Raw genomic sequence first — 18,483 nt, 5'->3', positions numbered from 1 at the left:
ATAGGAATTTTAGAATAAAAGGTGGAAATATTGCAGTCAGCTAGCTAGTCTGTACCGAAGCCCACAAACAGGTCATTTCATTGCTGAAGAATAATTCCATACAGTGGAAAGCAATTTTAGCACCACGAACTGTGCATGGAAAAGCGATTCATTTATTTTCCCTGCAAATTATTGTGACAACTGAGTAGCATGATCTTCTTCCTAACACCTACAAGCTGCACGCTGATAGAATAGAATAGAATAGAATAGAATAGAATAGAATTCTTTATTGGCCAAATGTGATTGGACACACAAGGAATTTGTCTTGGTGCATATGCTCTCAGCGTACATAAAAGAAAAGATACCTTCATCAAGGTACAACATTTACAACACAATTGATGGTCAATATATCAATATAAATCATAAGGATTGCCAGCAACAAGTTACAGTCATACAGTCATAAATGGAAAGAGATTGGTGATGGGAACTATGAGAAGATTAATAGTAGTGCAGATTCAGTAAATAGTTTGACAGTGTTGATGGAATTATTTGTTTAGCAGAGTGATGGCCTTCGGGAAAAAACTGTTCTTGTGTCTAGTTGTTCTGGTGTGCAGTGCTCTATAGCGTCGTTTTGAGGGTAGGAGTTGAAACAGTTTATGTCCAGGATGCGAGGGGTCTGTAAATATTTTCACGGCCCTCTTCTTGATTCGTGCAGTATACAGGTCCTCAATGGAAGGCAGGTTGGTAGCAATTATTTTTTCTGCAGTTCTAATTATCCTCTGAAGTCTGTGTTTTTCTTGTTGGGTTGCAGAACCGAACCAGACAGTTATAGAGGTGCAAATGACAGACTCAATAATTCCTCTGTAGAATTGGATCAGCAGCTCCTTGGGCAGTTTGAGCTTACTGAGTTGGCGCAGAAAGAACATTCTTTGCTGTCCTTTTTTAATGATGTTTTTGATGTTAGCTGTCCATTTGAGATCTTGCGATATGATATGATATGATGGGATTCCTTCTCTCTTCGTTTACAGATTTACAGAAGAATGTCTGTCCTCCGTTGGGAAAACCGTAGGTAAAGCAGAAAGAATCTGGGTGCAGGTCAGAACTGAGTGCTCCAATGCAGTAGATCGGTTACATAGAAGAATAAGAGAGGGTTGAAAGAGGAGATAAGCCAGAACGCTAACGTTGCTTTCACCATGTCTGCCATTGGTGATTCTTTAAAAGCTGGTGGGCTCTAAAATTGGTTTCTGGAACCTCTCTTGGAAAGCAGCTCTCAGCCCAGAGTACTCAAGGGAACATTACAATTTCACATGATACTATATAATGAACGTGTGTGTGTCTTCATCCCATTATGTTGGCCTGTCTCCATCCAGTCAGGCAGGGAAGAGATAGCAATAGCACTTATATACTGCTTTCTAGTGCTTCACAGCCCTCTCCTGGCAGTGGGCAGAGTTAGCCTGCAATACTGCATTCTGATAGATGTGGGGGGAGCAGGCAGGCAGACAGAGATAGATATATAGATAGGCAGAGACAGAGAGATAAGAGATAGAGATAAGACATGGACAGCAATAGCACTTAGACTTATATACCGCTTCCCAGTGCTTTACAGCCCTCTGTAAGCGGTTTACAGCCTATTGCCTCCAACAATCTGGGTCCTCAGTTTACCCACTTCAGGAGGATGGAAAGCTGAGTCAACCTTGAGCCGGTCTGGGTCAAACTCCTGGCAGATGAACATTGAATTAGCCTACAGTATTGCATTCTAACCACTGCGCCACCTGAGCTCTTGGGTATTGCAAATCCTGTCAGAACTCTTTAAGTGGCAGGGTCTAGGAAGGGAGCCTTCCCTGCCGTTTACTTTTTGTCATTGCACATTGTGCAGCAAAATTTAATGCCATCTTCAGTTTACATTATAACTATAAAAATAAAACGGAAACACACATCCTTCGCATTCTATACAATTGAATTGAAAACCCCTGATATTGCATCAATATTGCACTATACAGTAGAATTCAACATAGTAACTATTCTGGGATAGAAGCTGTTTTTCAGCCTATTTGTTCTGTTTATTACCCTGTACCGTCTGCCAGATGGTAATAGTTCAAAAAGGGGGGGGGGGCAGGATGAGATGGATCTTTAAGAATGTTTTGAATTTTCTTAAGGCAGCGGGAAGTTAATTGCAGTGATTTGCTTAATAATAATAATAATAATAATAATATTTTAATTTGTATACCGCCCTTCTCCCGAAGGACTCAGGGCGGTGAACAGGCAGGTAAAATACAAATATACACAATAATTAAAACAACCCTTAAAAAACTGATTAAATTAGCCCAAATATTAAAATAACTTACACCCCTATAAAATTATAAAAATTTAAAAGACCCATCGAATTCAATTAAAATCTAAAGATAAAAATCAAGCTAGTCCAGCCATACGAAATAAATAGGTTTTAAGTTCGCGGCGAAAGGTCCTAAGGTCAGGTAGTAGTCGAAGTCCGAGGGGAAGTTCGTTCCACAGGGTCGGAGCCCCCACAGAGAAGGCCCTCCCCCTGGGAGGGATATTAGTGGCCAAAAAAAAATATCACAAAGTGGGGTGTGATTCACTTAACAGCTGCCTTGCTTAACAACATAAATTCTGGTTTATTTATTTATTATTATTTAATTAATTAATTAGATTTTTATACCGCCCTTCTCCCGAAGGACTCAGGGCGGTTTACAGCCATATAAAACAGAACGACAGAATAAATACAAGATAAAATAATATTTAAAAAACTTATTCAATTTGGCCCAGATTAAAATATATTTAAAACAATAAAACCCACTAAAAATTAAAACCAAATTTATTGTGGTCTTAAGTCAAGGACTGCCTGTAGATCAGCAGAGAAATGTCCAGAGGTGTTTTTAAAAGCAAATGTTACCTCAGTACTGAAGTCAGATAAAGTTGGTTTAACTCACTCTGTGTTTTATTGCAGTTAATCTTGTCCGAATAATACCAAATGGACTCCTGGTGTTTTTTCCTTCATATCCAGTCATGGATAAAAGCCTGGAATATTGGAGAGTAGGTTTCCGCTTTGAGGAACAGACTAGATCAGGGGTCTCCAACCTTGGTCCCTTTAAGACTTGTGGACTTCAACTCCCAGAGTTCCTCAGCCAGCTTTGCTGGCTGAGGGACTCTGGGAGTTGAAGTCCACAAGTCTTAAAGGGACCAAGGTTGGAGACCCCTGGACTAGATCTTAGATTGGGGGGGGGGTGTATGTCTCCAAATTTGACCATTTTAAGACTTGTGGATTTCAACTTCAGCAGCCTGCAGGAAAATTCTGGGAGTTGAAGTAATAAACGACTTAGATGAGCGAATAGAAGGGGCACTCATTAAATTTACAGAGGACAGGAAGCTGTGGCAGGAATAGCCAACACCCTGGAAGACAGGCTCAGGATCCAGATGGATCTTGACAGACTTGTTCACCAGGCCCTATCCAACAAAATGAAACTCAGCATAGAGAAAAGTAAGGTTTTGCACTTAGGCAAGAAAAACATAACTGCCAAAGTCAGACTAGAAATAAAAATTAAAATAAGCAAGAAAATGGTAACAGAACACCTGTCTTGACCTTAATGAATATAAATTACCAGGACCTGACGAATTACACCCCAGAGTTCTGAAGGAGCTGGCAAATGTCATCTCAGAACCATTGTATTTATTATATCTTTAAAAAATCTTGGTGTGCCAGGGAACTATCACAGGATTGGAAAAGAGCTGATGTGGTTCCCAACTTCAAAAAAGGGGGAAAAATAGACCCAGGCAATTTTTTATTTATTTATTTATTTATTTGCATTTATATCCCGCCCTTCTCCGAAGACTCAGGGCGGCTTACACTATGTCAAGCAATAGTCTTCATCCTTTTGTATATTATATACAAAGTCAACTTATTGCCCCCAACAATCTGGGTCCTCATTTTACCTACCTTATAAAGGATGGAAGGCTGAGTCAACCTTGGGCCTGGTGGGATTTGAACCTGCAGTAATTGCAAGCAGCTGCTGTTAATAACAGACTGTCTTACCAGTCTGAGCCACCAGAGGCCAATTACAATTACAATTACAATTACAGACCAATCAACCTAACATCCATACTTGGAAGGTATGGGGGGGGGAAAAACAACAGATCTGTGAACATCTAAAAAAAAAAGTTATAATTAGCAGCCAGCATGGGTTTGTTAAAAACAGATCATGCCAAACCAATCTTATTTCATTCGTTGACAAAGTGAGTAAATTAGTAGACCAGCAAAATGCTGTTGGACATAGTATATTTAGACTTCTGCAAGGCATTTGACAAAGTAGACCACAACCTACTTCTTGGTAAGCTAGAAAAATGTGTGGTGGACTATCCAACTACATGAAATTTAATGTGGAGGAAATCAAGGTTTTACACCTGGGCGTGAAAAACCAGAGGTACAAGTACAGATTGGCTCAGAAACAGTAATTGTGAGAAGGACCTTGAAGTTCTAGTGGGTGATCACTTAAACGTGAGCCAGCCATCTGCTGCAGCAGCCATAAAAAGCTAATGCAATCCTAGGTTGCATTAACAGAGGGATAGAATCAAGATCACGTGAAGTATTAGTACCTCTTTATAAAGCCTTAGTAAGCCCACGCTAGTTTTGTTCACCATATTATAAAAAATACGTTGAGACATTATAAAGAGTGCACAAAACAGCAACTAAGAAGATTAGGGGGCTGGAGGCTAAAACATAAGAATTATTGAAGGCATTGGGTTTGTCCAGTCTAGTGAAGGACTAGGGGTGACACGATAGCAGTCTTCCAATATTTGAGGGGCTGACACAAAGAAGAGGGAGTCATCCTATCTTCAGAAGTATCAGAAGACAAGACAAGAAGCAAGGATGGAAACTAATCAAGGAGGAAGCAACTTAGAACTAAGGAGAGAAACTTCCGAACAATCAACCAGTTGCCTCCAGAAGTTATGGGTGCTCCATCACTGGAGGCTTTTAAGAAGAGACTGGACAGCCACTTGTCTGAAATGTATAGGCTCTTCATCTTGAGCAGGGGTTGGACTAGGGGACAGCTGAGGTCCCTTCCAACACTTGTTATTCACTGTTTCTTGAAGAACTCCCAGAATTTCCTATCCAGCCGTGCTGGCTGGGAAATCTGGGAGTTGAAGTCCACAAGTCTTAAAGTGGCCAGGTTTGGAGACACCTCCCTTAGATGATGGGGGAGTTCTCCCTATTTTTATTTTATTTTAATTTAATCTCTTCTGTCTCTGCTCTGCTAGACCCATGACTTTGCGAGAAAAATAGAAGCACTGAAGCCAATGTTTGTAGAACCGAGGCACAAAGGAGCATTCACAGAGGTCGGTGACACTTCATCATACTTGTTTTCCCAAGAAATGAGTTTTCTTTCAGAAACCTTACACCGTCAGTTCCCTTATTAATTGATAGTCTTGGCTTAATAATATATTCAGATGCTTTCATAAATGTCACTCTCAGTTTGTTGATGAAAGAGCAACATCTGGCCAAGAAAGATGGAATATATTTTGGCCTGCTTGCATTTTTCTGTTTTTCTTGGCCAAATGTTGTTCTTCCATCAACAAGCTGAGAGTAACGTTTATGAAAGCATCCGAAAAATCACTAAGCCAAGACTATCATTATTATATGATGATAACTTAATGCTTTTAAGATTCCGTAAGGTTATGCCACAAGACTACTGTAAAAGAGATTCTCCCAGAACTGATCCTTAAATGGAGATTGATCATAAAAGAGTGTAATGGAGAAGTCATCCTTGATATTCTGGATAATGCTTTTCAGTTTTACAAGGTGCTTGGGTCTTCAGAACTGAAGAAGCTTCCTGGATGAGAAGTAAAAGGTTTTCAAAGAAAAGACACCAAGAAAATCCAATTGCCTTTTGGAAAAGCACCTTTGGAATAACCATGACCTGGATGATTGAGAACCTCCATAGACGCAAAGCCACTGTGCTGTCCTGTTCACACTCCCACATACCTAGTGGGTTCATTAATATTCCCCAGCAATTCACTTCACCAAAAACCCAGAACTATCCAGCCAAAAGCAGACCAATGCTAGTCCACACAGCAATGGTCAGTGAGTCCACAAGGTACTTGAAAGTTTCCCACACAAGACAAATCCACCAGGCAAAATTAAATCCACAACACAAGAGGATTCACAAGGCAAAAAAAGTCCAGAGTTCACAAGGCACCATCCAAGTCAAGGCAGGAATCACAACGACCTGGAAACAGACACCTAGTCAATGAACATGTTGTTCCCAGCATCCCCTCCATCTGTCTGCTGTGCTCAATAGCCAGCTTCTGGTGTAGCCCATCAAGAAAGGTGAAGCTGCCTCCTCATGAGTAATTTGGCTGACCTCTTCTGCTCCTGCCTTTTTTCTGCCCTACCTGTTCTTGGATCAGGTGCAGAAGGCAGGGTATAAAAAAGATATGGATACTCTAGAAAGAGTAAAGAGAAGAACAATAAAGATGATTAGGGGACTGGAGGATAAAACATGCAAAGAACGGTTGCTGGATTGGGTATGTCTAGCTCACGGGTGTCAAACTCGCCGTGTTCCGTTGCTGTCACATGATGTTTTGCGACGTTTTCCCTATTCGCGGATTTGTGGGCGTGGACCACTGGTTTGACACCCCTGGTCTAGCTTAATGAAAAGAAGGACTAGGGGTGACATGATAGCAGTGTTCTAATATCTCAGGGGTAGCCACAGAGAAAGGGGGGTGTCAACATATTCTCCAAAGCACCTGAAGGTAGGACAAGAAGCAACGGATAGAAACTAATCAAGGAGAGATCCAACCTAGAACCAAGGAGGAATTTCCTGACAGAACAACTAACCAGTGGAATGACTTGCCACCAGAAGTTGTGAATGCTCCAACGCTGGGAGTTTTAAAGAAGAAATTGGATAATCATTTGTCTGAAATGCTATAGGCTTTCCTGCCTGAACATGGGTTTGGACTAGAAGACCTCCAAGGTCCCTTCCAACTTGTTATTCTATATTCTATTCACTGACCAGCTGCACTTGAGATTCAGCCAAATTACTCTCAGCTGGCTGCTTGGAACCATTGACCAACCATTGACCCCTTCTGAAGTGCCTGGGACTGGTTCGTCCTCCTCTGAACCAGGGGTCTCCAACCTTGGCACCCCTTTGCTGGCTGAAGAATCCTGGGAGTTGAAGTCCACAATTCTTAAAGTTGCCAAGGTTGGAGACCCCTGCTCTGAACTGACCTCTGGAAAGGTATCTGGGGGAGCCATCACAGCCATAGAGCCATGTTTGTATGTCTTTCCTGAAGGCCAGGATAGTAGGGGCCCTGCCTTACCTTTGGAGTGAGGGAGACTGTTCCATAGGGTGAGGGTAACAGGAAGGATCTCCTTGAAACCCACCAGTTGGACTTCTTTGGTTGACAGAGTCCGCAATGTATTTTCCCTGCCCAACCTGGGCAGGACAAAAAAGGATTCCATAGGTAATTTTATTTATTTAAACAGGGGTAGGGAACTATGGCCTTTTATTACTTGTGGACTTCAATTCCCAGAATTCCTGAGCCAAATAGGAGTTGGGGGTTGAAATCCACAAGTCAAAAAAAGTCCCATAGTTCCCCACCTCTATTTTAGAAGCTCACTTAAAATCCTGCCTTTGGCTAACATGCTAATTTATTTATTTTTTTTGAATTTATATCCTGCCCTTCTCCGAAGACTCAGGGCGGCTTACACTATGTTAGCAATAGTCTTCATCCATTTGTATATTATATACAAAGTCAACTTTATTGCCCCCAACAATCTGGGTCCTCATTTTACCTACTTTATAAAGGATGGAAGGCTGAGTCAACCTTGGGCCTGGTGGGACTTGAACTTGCAGTAATTGCAAGCAGCTGTGTTAATAACAGACTGCATTAGTCTGTTGAGCCACCAGAGGCTCAAACTCAGAAGTTTGAGATTGTGTTAAATCTCACTTAGCTTTTGGGGCACATGTTTTATACATATTATAAAAAAAAACCAGCCGGTTTGGTGACTCAGTGAATTTTGCAAAGCCAGTCAGTGGGTTAATGGGGTAACTAGGTTAGGCAGCCAACATGTAGCCCATGTTGGCTGCCTAGCCGGGGTGAAATTGTAAAATTTGTTACTACCGGTTTTGTGGGCGTGACTGGGTGGGCGTGGCCAACCTTTTTTTTTTTAACTTTTAAAAGCATTTTTTCTACAACCTCTTCAAGAGCTTGTAGAAAAATTGCTTTGAAAGGGTTCTGACAATCTCAGCTGAGCCATGTGATCATCAGAGGCTTTTTTAAAAAACTTTTAAAAGCATTTTTTTGGCCAAAGAAAAAATGCTTTTAAAAGTAAAAAAAAACACCTCTGATGATCGTGCGGCTCAGCTGGTCATGGGGGGGGGAAGGGTGGGCAAGAATTTTTGCTACTGGTTCTCCGAACCACTCACCGCCATCGCTACCGGATCAGGTGATCTGGTCCAAACCGGGAGCATTTCACCCCTGCTGCCACCCCTGCTGCCTAGCCTAGCAAGCGAGTTTAGGAGCTGATAATTAAAGGTTATTTGCTTTAGGGACTTAGTCACTGCATAATCATTTTTTTTTTTTGGAAAGACAGGATTAGTAAACGCTAAGTTAGAAAAATACTATTTTTACTCAGTGAGAGTGAAGACAATTGACCTTGGGAGCGGGGAAAGAATTATGTGTTCTATCTTTTGACCTTCCTGTGTGAGTAGCAGGAGGGAGTTTTCTGTTTTCCTTTGTTCAGCACAACTTGTCCAGTCTGGGGAATTTCTTATAGCAGCTGGAAGAGAGGTGATGAATTATCACGAACGTTAGCAACTCTTACTTTAAAGCCGGTGTTTTCCAATATTTATTATTATATATTTTTATTCTTATTCAAAACAAATTTAAAATACAAAATACAGAGCTCAAAAAAAAAAATGCCAAAAGGACAAAAAAAAACAAACACCCACAAAACAGTCAAAGCATTAAAAAGGTGCATCACGCAAAAATACATTATGCACATACCATCCCCTCTAATCTAGTTGAATACTGATTAATATTTTATTGCAGCATTAATTGCAAATAGATTCAATCGTTTTGGAGGGCTTGTTTCGCAAGGGGTGGGAACTAATGTGGCGTTTTCCAATCTTGATTACTTGCAAGTGGGAAGGGCTCTGAATATATGTTCCATTCAGGACTTTGCTTTTATTATGCGCTCTACATGGGGCCGCCCTTGAAAAGTATCCAGAAGCTTCCATCGGTACATAATGCGGTGGCTTGAACAGTTTTGTGTAAGCCTAGATTTGTGCGTGTGTCGCCTCTCTTGCAGGATCTGCATTGGCTGCCGATTTGCTTCCAAGTCTAATTTAAGGTGCTGGCTGTGACCTTGAAACCCTGCATGGTTTGCAACTAGGTTATTTGAAGGATCATCTTTTCCCAGCCACCTATACTCGATCCACCAGAGCAGGGAATATTACAGGTCCTTCTCTTAATGAGGCCCATCTTGTGGGACCTAAAAGAAGGGCCTTCTCCGTGGTGGCTTGCTCCTTGTGGAACATCATCCTTAAAGAGATAAGATTGCCCCTCGCCTTCACATTCTTTCACAAGGCCTGAAGACCTGGTTCTCCCAGTTGGCTTAGGGACCCCAGAGTGATATGGAGCCCATCACATGGCTGATCTGGTTGTAACTGAAAACCCAGTCATAAGTCAGTTTTTTTCAGTGCTGTTGCAACTTCGAACTGTCACTAAATGAATTGTATGTCGAGGACTACCTGTACTTGCAGTGAGTTCCCAGCTTTTTCAAGCAAAAATTCATTCCTGGTTGCTTTTTAGTATTTTTCCAACACAAAGTTACAGAGAGGATTTCTAATTGCTGGTACAAACGAACACTTTTATTACTCTCTTTTGGATGGAGCCATTTCAGAGTTTATGTTATTTCTTAAATGCTTCCAAGAGAACTAACTACATTTTGAAATAAAATATCTGCATCTGGATTCACTCGGAGGCAAATGCATATGCAGAACCCTTTAGACAGTTCGTGATGTTGATGTTCCAGTGAGACTAACTAGGTCAGGGGTCGGCAACCTTAAACACTCAAAGAGCCATCTGGACCCATTTTCCAAAGAAAAGAAAACACCGGGAGCCACAAAACCCTTCCCGTGCCTGACGTATTTCCTGAGCGGCTACAAAACTAGCATTCAGCAAACTAGTTGAATTAAACGTTCTGTTTTCTTCTGAAACTTTTCTTGGATTTATCCATGGTTGGAATTACTGGGGGTTGAAAAGCTCAATAAATTCCGTGCCATCAGGTGTCGCACATTGGCGGTTATGACACATATTTTGAGTGATAGGGAGCCGCAGCAGAGGGATGAAAGAGCTACACATGGCTCCAGAGTCGTAGGTTGCTGACCCCTGAACTAGGTGTACCAAAAAGTACAGTATTTGGGGGTCCTTGGTGCTCTCTCTGAGCTTGGTTGTTTTCCTTGTAGATGTTTCATCATCCAGCTAGGGATCATCATCAGTGCTAGAAGGGAGAAGGGTTTGGGGAGAGGAGGAGGAGGACTTTCTAGCTCAGGGTTAAAATGCGGGATCCTCTGTGCCCTCTGAGCTTAGTTGTTTTGTTTGCAGATATTTCATGACCCAACTAGGCAACATCATCAAAGCTAGAAGGGAGTGGGGTTTGCAGGGAGGAGGAGGGCGACTCTGGGGTTCCTGGTGCTCTGAGCTCGGTTGTTTTCTTGAAGATATTTCATGACCCAACTAGCTGACATTATCAATGTCAAGTGCAAGACATCAAGAACCAGGATAGCGTTCAAAAGCACTATAACTTCTATTTCATATTATCTATACATGAGAATCTGAACTATTACGGAAATGGTCAAGGCAAATTGGCACCAGATAAGAGTCAACTGACTTCGAGGGAAGAGGTGGACTTAGGGGGACGCAGAGACTCCAAGCTGATGATACCTTTGACTCTGTCCTCTGGCTCAGCCTGGTCATTTCCAACAATCGGTGCTAAAATGGTTTCTCTGTTAACATACAAGTGGCTTGCCCAGTCAATGTTAGTGGGACAATCAAGGAACTACCAACGCAGACAAACACGCAAGCCAAAAGGGCCTCTGGTGGCTCAACAGACTAAGCAGTCTGTTATTAATACAGCTGCTTGCAATTACTGCAAGTTCAAGTCCCACCAGGCCCAAGGTTGACTCAGCCTTCCATCCTTTATAAGGTAGGTAAAATGAGGACCCAGATTGTTGGGGGCAATAAAAGTTGACTTAGTATATAATATACAAATGGATGAAGACTATTGCTTAACACAGTGTAAGCCACCCTGAGTCTTCGGAGAAGGGCGGGATATAAATTCAAATTTTTAAAAAAAGCATTAAACAACAAGCCTTCATCAAGAACCCATCAAGACAAGAACACTGCCACCGACTCTGAGAGGGCAAGCCACTAGTATATTAACAGAGCAGTGATATTATCTAGCTGGGTAATGAAACGTCTATAAGAAAACAACCAAGTTCAGAGAGCACCAAGGGCCACCACTACTTCCTTCTCCTCCTCCTCCTCCTCCTCTCTCTTCTTGTACTGATGATGCTACCTACTGGGTCATGAACCATGTGCAAGAAAACCACCAAGTTCAGCAAAGCATCAAGGATCCCAAAGTTCAACTCTGAGCTACAAATATTCTATAAGCAGAGTGTATATTTGACATTAAAAAAAAAATAAGGCAAAAGGTTTCTCAGCTGAGGGAGCCAACATTGTCTGGAGACATTTCTGTGTTCATGTGGCCAGCATGACTATATGCCAAAAGCGCATGGATCACTCTTAGCTTCCCATCAAAGTGGCACCTACTTATCTACTCGCATTTGCATACTTTGACATGTGATCTCCCCCTGGACCAGGGGTCTCCAACCTTGGCCCCTTTAAGACTTGTGGACTTCAACTCCCAGAGTTCCTCAGCCAGCTTTGCTGGCTGAGGGACTCTGGGAGTTGAAGTCCACAAGTCTTAAAGGGACCAAGGTTGGAGACCCCTGCCCTGGACGATGCTCCCTCAGTTATCTCTCCAGGGGTCAGCTGAGAGGAAGATGAACCAGTTCCAGGCACATCTGGAGGGGAGTTGCTCAACAGTGCCAAGCAACCACCTGAGAGGGATTTGGCTGAAGCACAGCTGTAGCAGGGCAGCCCAGAGGCTTCAGGTGGGGGAAAGCACGCAGCTGCAGGCGGTCAGTGATGAGGAAGAGGAGCTGCCTTCTGCATCTAATTCAAGGACACGTAGGGCAGAGAAAAGGCAGGAGCAGAAGAGGTCAGCCAGATTACTCGCATGGAGGCAGCTTCGCCCCTCTTGATGGGCTGCACCAGAAGCTGGCTATTGAGCACAGCGGACAGATGGAGGGGATGCTGGGAATAACGTGTTCATTGACTAGGTGTCTGTTTCCAGGTCGTTGTGATTCCTGCCTTGACTTGGATGGTGCCTTGTGAACTCTGGACTTTTCTTGCCTTGTGAACACTCTTGTATTGTGGATTTAATTTTGCTTGGTGGGGTTTTTTTTTTTTGGACTGGAAAACTTTGAAGTGCCTTGCAGACTCATTGGCCACTGCTCTGGACTAGCATCTGCTGGTGGCTGGACTTAATTGAGAAAGTTCTTGGTTTTTAGTGAAGGGAATTGTGAGGGAATATTAATAAACACAGTAAACCACAGTTACCTCTGTGTGCATTGTTTGAATTAATCTAACTTTTTTTCCCTAGGTTATGGATGCCTATTATGAAAAGGTGGTCTGCCCGAAATCAAATGGTGCTATTTTCTTGGCTGTGTGCAGGGGAAAGGTATGTGTTGCCCGAACATATATATACCATATTTTATTATTATATATATTGTGGCTGCTGTTAGTTTTTTTAATGCCGATCCTGTCCTAGTTCAAAATCCAGAATCCTAAAGCTCTAGAATGAGAGCAGTGTATATTCAAACTGTACAGTCGGTATAAACCTGACTAGGTTCTAGAGCAATATTTTCAAACTTGTCAACTTTAAGAGGGATGGACTTTAATTCACAGAATTTCCCAGCCAGCACTTCTGGTAATCTAGTCTTCCATACATCTCAGAGCTGCCAAATTTGAAAAACACAGGTCAAAACTAAAGCCAGTGTCCTCCCATCCAAGTAATAATCAGATGCAATTCCAGTTAACTTTGCCAGAAAAGCCAAATCTGACTACGTGCTACCACCTGATGCTTCGTACGTTGCTTATTTTGGACACACTGTATTTCCTCCTATGTACGGCCAATATGTGGGCTGAAGAGATGACGCAACAGTGATTGGTCTCATTCGAGACAATGACGAATCCGCATATAGACGAGAGGTCGAACGACTAGCCTTGTGGTGCAACCAAAACAATCTGGAACTGAACACACTCAAAACCGTAGAAATGGTGGTAGACTTTAGGAGAAACCCTTCCATACTTCCACCTCTCACAATACTAGACAACACAGTATCAACAGTAGAAACCTTCAAATTTCTAGGTTCTATCATATCGCAAGATCTAAAATGGACAGCTAACATCAAAAACATCATTAAAAAAGGACAACAAAGAATGTTCTTTCTGCGCCAACTCAGTAAGCTCAAACTGCCCAAGGAGCTGCTGATTCAGTTCTACAGAGGAATTATTGAGTCTGTCATTTGCACCTCTATAACTGTCTGGTTTGGTTCTGCAACCCAACAAGAAAAACACAGACTTCAGAGGATAATTAGAACTGCAGAAAAAATAATTGCTACCAACCTGCCTTCCATTGAGGACCTGTATACTGCACGAATCAAGAAGAGGGCCGTGAAAATATTTACAGACCCCTCGCATCCTGGACATAAACTGTTTCAACTCCTACCCTCAAAACGACGCTATAGAGCACTGCACACCAGAACAACTAGACACAAGAACAGTTTTTTCCCGAAGGCCATCACTCTGCTAAACAAATAATTCCCTCAACACTGTCAAACTATTTACTGAATCTGCACTACTATTAATCTTCTCATAGTTCCCATCACCAATCTCTTTCCACTTATGACTGTATGACTATAACTTGTTGCTGGCAATCCTTATGATTTATATTGATATATTGACCATCAATTGTGTTGTAAATGTTGTACCTTGATGAAGGTATCTTTTCTTTTATGTACACTGAGAGCATATGCACCAAGACAAATTCCTTGTGTGTCCAATCACACTTGGCCAATAAAATTCTATTCTATTCTATTCTATTCTATTCTATAACAATAGACTTATAACATCGCTCTTATAATGGGATTCTGGGAGTTGAAGTCCACCAGGCTTAAAGTTGCCGAGGTTGGAGACCCCTGCTTTACAGTATTCTCTGAGCGGTTTATAATGTCAGCATATTGTCCCCAACAACCTGACCTCTGAAGGATAACATAACATAACATAACATAACATAACATAACATAACATAACATAACATAACATAACATAACATAACATAACATAACATAACATAACAACAGAGTTGGAAGGGACCTTGGAGGCCTTCTAGTCCAACCCCTTGCCTAGGCAGGAACCCTACACCATCTCAGTCAGATGGTTATCCAACATTTTCTTAAAAATTTCCAGTGTTGGTGCATTCACAACTTCTGCAGGCAAGTTCCACTTATTGATTGTTCTAACTGTCAGGAAATTTGTTCTAACTGTCAGGAAATTTCTCCTTAGTTCTAAGTTGCTTCTTTCTTTGATCAGTTTCCACCCATTGCTTCTTGTTCTACCCTCAGGTGCTTTGGAGAACAGCCCGACTCCCTCTTCTTTGTGGCAACCCCTGAGATATTGGAACACAGCTATCATGTCTCCCCTAGTCCTTCTTTTTATTAAACTAGACATACCCAGTTCCTGCAACCGTTCTTCATATGTTTGCAGGATGCAGGGCTGATTCAATTTTGAGCCATCTGGATCAAAATCCAGGCTGTGGGCCAAGGTTAACCCACAATACTCCATTTAACCACTGCACCACTAATTTTAATGGGTGGTTTTATTTCTTGTTATTTTAATATTCTGCCTTATGGTTTCAGATTTTTAAATTTCAAATATTGTGTTTTAATTTTTGTATATGTCTTTTTAACTTGGCTGTAAACCGCCCTGAGTCTTCGGAGAAGGGCGGTATAGAAATGTAAATAATAAATAAATATGCTGCTGCACCATCTGTTTTCCAAAGAAAAGCTGAATATTTAATGCAATACCAGACAGCATCTTGGATCTTGGACAGCTCCCTGCGGCCAATTAGCCACAGGACAATTCAATGCTGTATAAATAGTTTCATTCAGTTACTTTTATTATTGGTGGCCACGTTTTTGTCGAAATCATTGTAACTCTTGTATTTTTGAATTGTCATTATTATTATTATTATTATTATTATTATTATTATTATTATTATTATTATTATTATTAACCACCGCTCGGTCGAAATTAATTTAACTTTTGTATTTGTTGAATTGTCCCTTGGCGAGTTTGTCCTGTTCTGCAGCACCTTGATTCTTGCAGACATTTGTCCTTTAATAGGACAATGTTGATCACACTCATTATTTGCCTTCAGGCTAGCGAAGGTTTGGACTTCGCTGATAAGAATGGACGAGGCGTCATCATCACAGGCCTTCCGTACCCACCTCGCAAGGACCCCAGGATCATGTTAAAGATGCAGTTCTTGGATGAAATGAAGGCAAAAGATGTCAGCAGACAGGTAAGAAGAGGGTGGGAGGGAGGGGGGGAGAGAGAGAGAGAGAGAGAGACGTTGCTTTGATCATAGAGATGGGCAAAACGTGTCTAAAGTTTGGAATTCCAAAACGTTCCATTTTGTGCCAAAAGTGTCAAAGGTTTTCTTCCAAAACATTCCATTTTGACCTTGCAAAGGCCTCTTTGGACTCCGTCAGAAGTATCCTGCCTGCTTTTGAGTTGATTAATCTGGATTCTAGTCCTTTTTATGGATTTCTATCTAGATTTCTTGGGCTACAGGCATTGTTGCTGGATGCTTTCTAAACACACTAAACTGAGCTCACAAACATTCAGAGATACTTCATTTTGGTAAAATTTTGCGTGGGGGTAGTTGCTATTGCCATTGTAACATGCAAAACAGACATTTCTTGTTTTCCATTTCAAATATTGTAAAAAGCCTATTGGTAAATCCTGGCTTCTCATCTGTCTGCAATCCAGAACGAATGAGGCACATATTAAATACAAGATAAGATCTTTTACGTTGCTAATTTAATTATGATTTTTGTTTGGGATAGCGGTTTAGCTAATTTCCCAGAATGGGGCCTGCAATTTCCTCCTGTTCTGACCAACTGCAGATTAAGACACTGACATAGATGTTCTCGTAAGAGGGAGCAGGGATAAATTTTTAAAACTGCGTTTGACCTTTTACTTTTTTAAAAAAAAGGCTGGGAATCAAAAACAGAATGCAACACTCTAAAATAAAGCTGTATTCTTTCCCACCATGTTTTAGTATTTATCTGGAAATACCTGGTACAAACAGCAGGCTTCTCGTGCCGTGAACCAAGCTATTGGAAGAGTTATCCGACATCGGCAAGATTACGGTGCCATTTTCCTCTGTGACCATAGGTGATCTTCCCTTCCAGCACAATTTTGTACCATTAATGTTAACTTCTTTCTTCTCATCTCCTGAATATAGAGATCAGATACGTTTGTACAGGTGGTCCACAACTTACAGCAGTTCATTTAGTGACGTTCAAAGCTACAACAGCACTGGAAAAAGTGACTTATGACTGTTTTAACTGACTCATATTTATGACGGTTGCAGTGTCCCAGGGTCACGTGATCCCCTTTTGTGACCTTCTGGCAAGCAAAGTCCATGGGGAAGCCAGATTCACTTAACAACTTTGCTACTAATTTAACAACTGCAATGGTTGGCTTAACAACTGTGACAAGAAAGGTCACAAAACGGGGCAAAACTCACTTAACAACAGAAATCTTGGGCTCAATTGCAGTCATAAGGCGAGGACTACCTGTAATCTTTTTGTCAGGGCTGACTACAAGTCTTCAATTCTCAACAGGTTCACGCAGACTGAGACAAGAGCCCAGTTGCCCTCCTGGATCCGCCCTTACGTCAAAACCTATGAAAACTTTGGACATGCCGTCAGGGACGTTTCCCAATTCTTTCGTACTCTCCAACAGTCTGTAAGTATAAAGCATCAATACGTAAGGGGGTGGTGGTGAAAGAAAGTTTCCAAATTATCAGAGGAAGTGTTTTGATGAGTACATGAGACATTTAAACCATTCACCCACAGACTGTTCTGTCCCCACTCGCCTCCGTCCGAGCGATGGCTTAATTAGCCTGCACTATCAGCTCTGGCAGCAAACTAGCGAGCATCTGCCAAGTGACTCTGTTATCTCCCTTGATGCCGATGAGTCACCCAGGAACAAACAGTACTTCAGCGCTAGTTAAGCAGTTGATTTGCTTGCCACGAAGGGGTATAGCAGCCTTTGCTGCTTTTATATCCTGTGGGGTGTGGCTCCATGACTCAGCACTTTCTAGGCCTGCCCAACCCCTGCTTCTGTTGTTCCCGCCACTCCTGCCTACGAAACCTAGGGTCCAGCCAGGCCTGATTGCCATCAGCTTGGTCTGGAGGTGTGGCCTGGGGGGGGGAAGAGTCAGGGGATGGAGGCCTCGTTATCTCCTCCACCTGGCCTGGCTCTGGTTCCTGGAGCTGAGCCAGGGAAGCCGGTGCTCCCGAGGTAAGTCCTGATGGCCCTTCCCCCTCACTTTCCGAGTCACTTTCTGGCAGGGGCCCCGGCTCGGGGGGGCGCAGACACAACACAGACTTTTTTAAGAATCTTGACCCCTTGTTAGTTTAGGAAATTGACCTATTAACTTTTTTAACAAAAGAGTTTGGATACCTTATAGAGAGTATCAGGGAGGAATCGCAGGAGATTTTGGAATGAGATTGACCTGAGGGGTCCTTGGTGGTCTCTGAGCTTGGTGGTTTTCTTGCAGATGTTTCCTTACCCTAATGCCCCAGTACTAGAAGGGAATGAGGTTTGTGGAGAGGAGGAGGAGGAGGAGGAAAAGTGTGGGGTTTTTAGTGCTCTCTGAGCTTGGTGGTTTTCTTGCAGAGGTTTCATTACTAACATCATCAGTGCTAGTCCACCGAGGCTAACACTGATGATGTTACCTAGTTTGGGTAATGAAACATCTGCAGGAAAACAAGCTCAAAGAGCATCAAGGACCCCACAGTCATTGTTCTCCCCCTCCTCCTTGTCAGGGTTCCAAGTAATACATCACATTCAAGAAGAACTCCCAAGGCAGGCAATTTCCTCAAAGAACATTTCATTGGGACATATCAGATTGGCAAGTTCCTGGTGGAAAACCGGCTCTTAAGTTCCCACGGGTTTTCCACTCAATTAAAAGTCGAAGTTTGTCACTTCCCCCCCAGATTCTCCGGTCACATGGTCCAATCAGCATACAGTCCAGTTTCTAGGGGATCTCAGTTTCCACCTTTC

At 42.2% G+C, this 18,483-nt stretch overlaps 1 protein-coding gene across 8 annotated transcripts in view; it reads left to right on the top strand.

Moving 5' to 3' along the window:
- Positions 1–18,483, top strand: part of RTEL1 (regulator of telomere elongation helicase 1) — a 157,968-nt gene that overhangs the window by 70,888 nt on the left and 68,597 nt on the right. For all 8 annotated transcript variants that reach the window (XM_058177924.1, XM_058177926.1, XM_058177928.1 and 5 more), the window contains exons 19-25: positions 1,008–1,048; positions 2,945–3,030; positions 5,251–5,328; positions 12,725–12,802; positions 15,563–15,706; positions 16,469–16,584; positions 17,037–17,160. In XM_058177924.1, the coding sequence (XP_058033907.1) occupies positions 1,008–1,048; positions 2,945–3,030; positions 5,251–5,328; positions 12,725–12,802; positions 15,563–15,706; positions 16,469–16,584; positions 17,037–17,160 (667 nt within the window). The remainder of the gene's footprint in view (positions 1–1,007; positions 1,049–2,944; positions 3,031–5,250; positions 5,329–12,724; positions 12,803–15,562; positions 15,707–16,468; positions 16,585–17,036; positions 17,161–18,483) is intronic.

This window comes from Ahaetulla prasina, chromosome 3 (assembly GCF_028640845.1).
Source record: "Ahaetulla prasina isolate Xishuangbanna chromosome 3, ASM2864084v1, whole genome shotgun sequence".
NCBI classification, from domain to species: Eukaryota; Metazoa; Chordata; class Lepidosauria; order Squamata; family Colubridae; genus Ahaetulla; species Ahaetulla prasina.
This window is presented reverse-complemented; position numbering and strand designations above follow the sequence as displayed.